The sequence below is a fragment of the Varroa destructor genome, unplaced genomic scaffold (assembly GCF_002443255.2).
Source record: "Varroa destructor unplaced genomic scaffold, Vdes_3.0 BEIS01000003.1, whole genome shotgun sequence".
Classification (NCBI taxonomy): domain Eukaryota; kingdom Metazoa; phylum Arthropoda; class Arachnida; order Mesostigmata; family Varroidae; genus Varroa; species Varroa destructor.
Window position 1 is genome coordinate 29,980,811 of NW_019211456.1, and position 6,780 is coordinate 29,987,590.

The window sequence follows — 6,780 nt, forward strand, 5'->3', positions numbered from 1 at the left end:
TAGAGGCAGGCTGGACGGAGCAGTATCAATACAAACAATCATACAAAGGATTGATTAACAACTTCTCTATTATCATCATTTTTACGATTATCGTACGTAGGATCACCAGTGAGCGAAATTCTCCGAGTAAAAAAATGCGTTTCGCAACAAGCCAATTCCCATTTGCTCCACTTGTACCCTCTCTGTTCGTAGCGGAGTTGATACGCGCTATCTTTCTAGCCGGTCAGTATATAAGGTAAATTGGAAGCCGGCGTGGCTTGACGGTGGGTGGCTCGAAAGGAACAAGGAATTGCTCGCGACGCTGGGACGCAGTTGTTACCGAGGGATCGCGAGGACGGTGCTCTAGCCAACAAACAGAAATAGAGGTATCCAGCAGGGTGAGTGGTACGGCAGTGTAGCTGAATAGTTGCTTGACGTTACCTATTTTTTCTCATCAGTAATAATAATAATAATAGACCGACAATAATAAATCATGTTCCTACAGAAAAAATTGCTCAGTACGCAACTGCACTAACTGCCTGCATTGTTCATGTTCTACATTATGAAGCACTATGATAAATAAATGACACACATATAATATAATGTAGTCCACAAGCCTAAGCCAGAGGCTCAGGAACGCTGAAGTTCATATTGTGTATCAACGCTAGTGATTCTTGACGTAGCCTTTTTTGCGTTCTGAACTAATAGCTAGCAACTTTTTTCCCTTTAATTCAAACCCTTCGTGCAATGAAAAGCACGCAAAAAATCGAACTTACTTAGTCACGTTCTATGGGAAGAAGTTATAGCACAACGGAACAAAGTTTAGTTCGTGAGCAGGTGTCCGTGGCATGAAGCCTGCGACTAGACTTCTAGAAACCGGTACCTAACAGCTTAACAAACATTTTCGAATACGTTTATTTATGTATTCGAAAGGATCCATCTATCCAATAACAATCGGACCAATAAGAGACATCAATGCTTATTCGGAAAGTGGTCATAGCTCGTTTCGACGAAAAATTTAACTCAGTGGCGTTTGAGTCTTTTAGGCATGATGATCCGTGTGCTGACAGCAGGGGTGCTTGTCACCTTGCTGTCTGTGGGGCGGTGCGCCCGACAAGAGGCACACATCACACTCAGTGTTGTACCCCAAAGGTTTGAGGTGAAAATTGGACCCAATCGAGGAGATGCGATCGCTTGGGGAAGCTTTGACAACCGGATTACGGACACAGGGTCAGTCGCGTACTTGTAAAATCTGATTAGATTGCTTGCTTTACTGGTTACAAGAGCTCCTATTAGCATTATTTCTTACAGTGTATATACAGTCGTATAACCTTTCTAGTTTGTTTATTTTGAAAAGAAATTAATTAGACATGGCTGTAAAATGGGCTAGCATTTACACGATATAATTTGTAAAGAGGAAAATATATAGTAATCATTGCCCTGTGGAGACTGATGTAAATCAAAGTCTAGTAGTGTTTCTGTAATCTACACTTGTCATGAACCAACATTTCTATGATCGTTTGTACGTGCTATGATTTTATGAGAAATTTCATTTATGTAAACATTGCTGACAGAGTTTTCAATTGCTAGAAAATGCCCATTTCGATTATAATCGTATAAAATTATCTCTGCACAGTTTTGGATACCTCGAGATCTACACCAGCCAGGTATTTCCGAGTCAGTATCAAGCGTACGCCGCTGGGATCCTTGAGGGTTACCTAACAAGAACCCTAATTTCAATGCATTATAATAATACAATGCGAGACTACTGCAAAGGACAAACATACTACTGTTTGAAGCTTTACGTTTTCCTTCAGAAGAACCTTGACTACATTAACCGGAATATCAAACAGTATCGAGAAAAGGAGCCTTATTGGTTCCAGGTGGGTACTGCTTTGCTATATTTAGATAGTTCTATTTCGTAGTAAAATGTATAGCGTACACTAGACGTTGTTTTTCAAGACAAGAAACATCCATATTTAAAAAAACTTTGTTATTATAATTGTTTAGAAGACTTTTGTACCGGCATTCGTTTTAACGTGAAGTTTATTAGCTCAACGCTAAAAAAAAAGTGTATTTGGTTCAAATAGCTATTCAGAAACAGATCGTTTAGCCTGGTACGAGTTATTCTCCTAAAATGGTATGCGTAGCCTGGCGAAAAACAGCAAGCTATACCTACCATTTTTTGCTCCTATAACTGCGATGGTTTTTACATACAACGTGTGTCTTTTCTTTGATAACAAGAGCAGAGACTCAAACTTCCCCTGACTGATGCAGCTATCAGTATACTTACGACCTAACGTCAGTCCGGCTTGACGCTAACAAGTTACAAATCCAGCAAACTCATATATTGTTACAGTCGCACAAACGTTTTAAAATCATCATAGCAGTACGTATATTACGTATACGTATAATACCGAGAAAGTACCGCGATCACATGGCGACTAGGAGAGCTCTAACCGACTCTGATATTGCGGAGCGAAGTGAGAGTGCCAGACCCACCAGGTGGCGGCATTTTCGATATGTACTTTTCACAAATATACCTTACGAATCATTTCATATGGATATGATCAATTGCAGACCGAATTGGCTCTTATACAACTCAGTGGAATCCAGGATGCGTGGAGCGCAGTAGAAGGCGAGCGTTACTCACCCCACTTTGATGGCTACACCCACATAACGCCTCTATTGTAAGTTGGTTTGCAGCAGTCCGGCCCACTTCGAAGAATTTTGCTCCGAAAACAAAGACGGTCAACATCATTGTTTGCTAGTACTGTTTAATTATTAATTTCCTTTAAAAAAAAACCAGTTCTATGTTATATAGACAAAAAAAAAAAAACAAAAAAAAAGAACATCTTAGTTTTGTCACAGTCGCCATAATCTCTTTCGAGCAGATGCTTAAAACTTCTTATTGAGCCTGAGTCCTTCTTGCTGAGGCAGCTGCTTCATGCTATAAGCATAGCGCAAACGTAAATTGAATAGAATACTAATATTCTTTTAAAAAGCTATCAGGATAAAAGTGATAAAACTTGAGCAACGGTAAATATGTGTAGTTTAAAAAAATATATCATTGGTAAAAACTCCACACAAAGATTTTAAATGTAAGAAATCATTATAGTGTAGTATCATCACTTTGACCTCTGATTTGCTATTCTTTATTAGCTGATATATGAATTCAACGACAGACATAATCTCCTCTGTTCTTAAAACATCTGTAGTTGGTTGCTTATAATAAAAGTAGCGAACAGGTGGCTGATAAGAAATGGCCTGCGTTTTGCCTTTGTGCCTGGTGCAATTACCGCTAGATTTTTAAATGTCGATGGAGACCTTGAGGACCTCGAGCAAGCTCTAAGGTCCCCAAAATTGCGACGCGTTCATGGAGGAGGCCACTGCTCGGCCTTAGTAAAGATGCTATCCGACAACTCAGACTTGCTTGTCTCACACGTCACCTGGAACGACTATTCAGGAATGCTTCGAATCCTTAAGAAATACAGCTTGAACTATACGCAGGTATTTTTTGGAGGTGAGTATTGCGAAGGCGCTACATGTGTATTATTACAAAATATATATATATATATATATAATATATATATATATATATATATATATATATATATATATTAGTTGTTATAAGCCTGCAGAGAATCGAGAACAGTTTTCACTAACGAAGATAGGCGTTTCAGACAGGCAAATTCCTGGATCCACAATGACATTCTCGTCAAGCCCCGGAAGAATCTTCTCTGGAGACGACTATCACCTGATTTCTTCAGGACTCGTTAGTTAATAACAGTTGACTGCTTTTTATGAACTAATCATGCACTCTCATGGAATATAATTTAGTACCTGATTTTCCATAGATAAATTTTGTCATGCAAAGCAAAACGGTAGTCACAGAGACTGACTATTGCCCAACATTTTGTTTATACGATATGGCCTTGCCGTATGACACACACTGATTGGATGCTTCTGGAGTACGACGTTTCCTACGTCGTTCGTATTGCCCGTTCCAGGTGGATAAGTCTGGAATACTTTTTTCGTACGTAAAGTTTACGATATGGGACTGTACGTTGGAACAATAAATTCAAATACTGTGTTTTGCTTTAATTTTACTTATCAGTTTCGCAATTTCTTTAGGTGAGCATGGAAACTACAATCGGCAACTCAAATCCTGCACTCTGGTCAAAAATCACTCCCAAATGCAACCTCGAATGGTTAAGGACCATTGTTGCCAATCGTCTTGCTACTACAGGGGATGAATGGTCCAGATATTTCCAGCGCGAGCGCAGCGGAAGGTGCTAAACAATTCAGTTCCATATATGTATTCTAGCTGTACTGTTTATTACGCTAGAGAAAAGATCTTTGGCAACATATGTGAAAAGAAATGTGTCTCTAATGGGTGTCTTTGTTGCTTTTCTTCGAGTTGCGCTAACGGCTAGCTTCTGCATATTGTTCCAGCTACAACAACCAATGGATGATTGTCGACTACAAGAAATTCGCTCCCGGACAGCCTATTCAACCTGGAACCCTGACCGTCCTTGAAGAAATCCCGTCAGTAGACGACAAGCAGATAGTCTTTCCCTATTGTACAATTTAGATACATCAATCGAACGTCCGGAGTTTAAAGTGTGTCACTGACCTGTCGGTTATTTCTGTAAACATCACATTTACCTGGACGCCTGCTGTTGGACGTAGAAGAGGGCCATCTTTTTTATGGAAATACAAAACGTTCCCTGAGCGCCTTTGTTTACCCACTTCAATAGTGCAGTTTTGTGGATAAAAACTCAGCCGTGCACTCCTTTACTTTCAACTTCTGCAGCCTATTTACCAACGGCTACATCCTGGCTTAACAAGAATACATTTTTTCGTTTTAAACTTGCATGGAACTTTTCATGTAACCATATGAAAATCAATATTTACTTTAATTGGTATAGAAGGATGCTGAGGAGTTGTTGTGCACCGGGTAACGCAATATTAATATTCTACAATATCAGAAACTGAACTCGAATTATTACTTATGAATGGATTACAGAGGAATGGTAAAATTCGCGGATCAGTCCAGCGTACTTAATAACCAGGGCTATTGGCCCAGCTACAACATTCCGTGAGTCATAAAGTTCAGTTCTATGATAAAAATAAACTATATATCAAAAAACGTACCCAGCGTTTTAGTAAATGACAGTCATCTAAGTACTTCTTTGGTTCGAAAAAGAAAAAGAAATGGAGATAATCTATTAAATTTATTTCATTGCAGGTTTTATAAGGAGATCTACGATGCAAGCGGCTGGGAAGAAAGCGTCAAAAGGTTTGGTGACTGGTTCACTTATGATCGTCACCCGCGCGCCAACATCTTTCGCAGAGATCACGTTAAAGTAAAGGACATAGACTCGATGATGAAGCTCATGAGGTTAGCTGAATGTGAAGGCCTCGTATTCAAATTGTATAATAGAGCACTGATGATAAAGGTTAGGAGTCGAACCTTTTGAAACAGAAGTCCAGTCCTGTGTTCGAACTGGCATACTGTATCATGTAATTCGTATTCGGATCATACCCTATGATAGAAATCCTATGATACTGCTATGAAACGATTAATTTATTGACGTTACAGTGCCTTCAAGACGCTACCATGACAGGGATAATGAGTTGACCTGAGATATAAGTTCGAGTTATGCTTCGGCATAGATGTCCTTGTACCTTAAATTTTTTCGCATAACAATATTCAGTTCACATAGAATTCTTTGTTATCTCGTAATACTCAACAAAAATGTTTTTACTCAAGTAAATACTCAAAACTTTTTTTTTTAATTTGTTTACGATTGCTTGGATCAAGTCTCAATGAATTTATGTAAACGTTTTCACAAGCTTTATACTTATCTATCTTGTTCTAGATACAACGACTTCTATCATGACGAGTTCTCCAAGTGCAATTGCAGTCCTCCATACTCTGCCGAAAACGCTATTTCGGCCCGTAACGATCTCAACCTACCAAATGGAACATATCCGTTTATGGCCCTTGCGCATCGCTCCCATGGTGGTACCGATGCCAAAGTTACAAATATCAACCTTTTCAAAAATCTCGAGTTCCTGTCAGTTTGCGGACCCACGTACGACCCATTGCCGCCCTTTCAGTGGTCAAAATCGGGATTAAATAACCTACATGAGGGTCAGCCGGACCTGTGGACTTTCAAGCCGCATGTCCACCATTGGTCAAAGTAGCGGCTATAATGGCTATGATGGCTGAACACATTGCTTCAGATAAATCTGCTTGTTGTTATGAATTGCCGCCAAAAATGAACACAAAGCGTTATAGGCGTGTGCTTAGCAAACGGAACCTGCAATCAAAGAGTAAAACGTCAGTTCTTACCGAATAAACGCAATAAAAACATCTTTACAGAATAGTTAATTAATATTAGTATTAAGATTAGAAGTAATATCTCGCGTCAAGGGTTTAATAATTTAACACGAAAAGCACAGACAGAGATTCGATGATCGTTATTATTATTGTGTAGCGGTAACGTGTTTGTTTGCTAAGATTAGATGCAAACGGTGGGATATCTAACGTAGGCCCGTTTCGTCTTCCAATAGGAGGCGTCAGTCGTCTGAAACAAAGCCTTGATGTAGAACTCGCAATGCTTATTTTATTTACTCGTCTACTGAAACAAAGACCCACCCCAGTTTGATTCTTAACAGTCTTTACTAAAGCAATTTTTTGGAGCTTAGATTGTGGGTTGCTGGGCCGTAGCCCATTAGATTTGTTTCGGTGAGAAGGTCTCAGGTATGGCGCTTATATATACTTCTATCCGA

The 6,780-nt window shown here is 39.4% G+C and overlaps 1 protein-coding gene across 4 annotated transcripts; it reads left to right on the forward strand.

The window, feature by feature from the left end:
• The first annotated feature begins 224 nt into the window (after positions 1-224).
• LOC111247848 (putative aminopeptidase PLBD2) lies at positions 225-6,363 on the forward strand. 4 transcript variants are annotated; one of them, XM_022799306.2, is made up of 11 exons: positions 225-377; positions 1,026-1,209; positions 1,616-1,862; positions 2,560-2,669; positions 3,285-3,502; positions 3,654-3,754; positions 4,114-4,271; positions 4,435-4,527; positions 5,009-5,080; positions 5,231-5,383; positions 5,865-6,363. In XM_022799306.2, the coding sequence occupies exons 2-11, from the start codon at positions 1,028-1,030 to the stop codon at positions 6,190-6,192; spliced, it is 1,662 nt and encodes a 553-aa protein (XP_022655041.1). In that variant the 5' UTR covers positions 225-377; positions 1,026-1,027; the 3' UTR covers positions 6,193-6,363. The 4 variants fall into 4 exon arrangements, with proteins under 4 accessions (XP_022655041.1, XP_022655044.1, XP_022655043.1 ...); XM_022799309.2 differs by having other exon boundaries at positions 226-377; positions 3,663-3,754; XM_022799308.2 differs by having other exon boundaries at positions 231-365.
• Positions 6,364-6,780: the final 417 nt, after the last annotated feature.

Bases quoted from the DNA above. Each gene is read 5' to 3' on its own strand.
- LOC111247848 (XM_022799306.2), top strand. From the start codon at position 1,028: ATGATGATCCGTGTGCTGACAGCAGGGGTGCTTGTCACCTTGCTGTCT. The intron at 1,210-1,615 runs GTCAGTCGCGTA...ATCTCTGCACAG, and splicing joins AACCGGATTACGGACACAGG to TTTTGGATACCTCGAGATCT. The intron at 5,384-5,864 runs GTTAGCTGAATG...ATCTTGTTCTAG, and splicing joins TCGATGATGAAGCTCATGAG to ATACAACGACTTCTATCATG.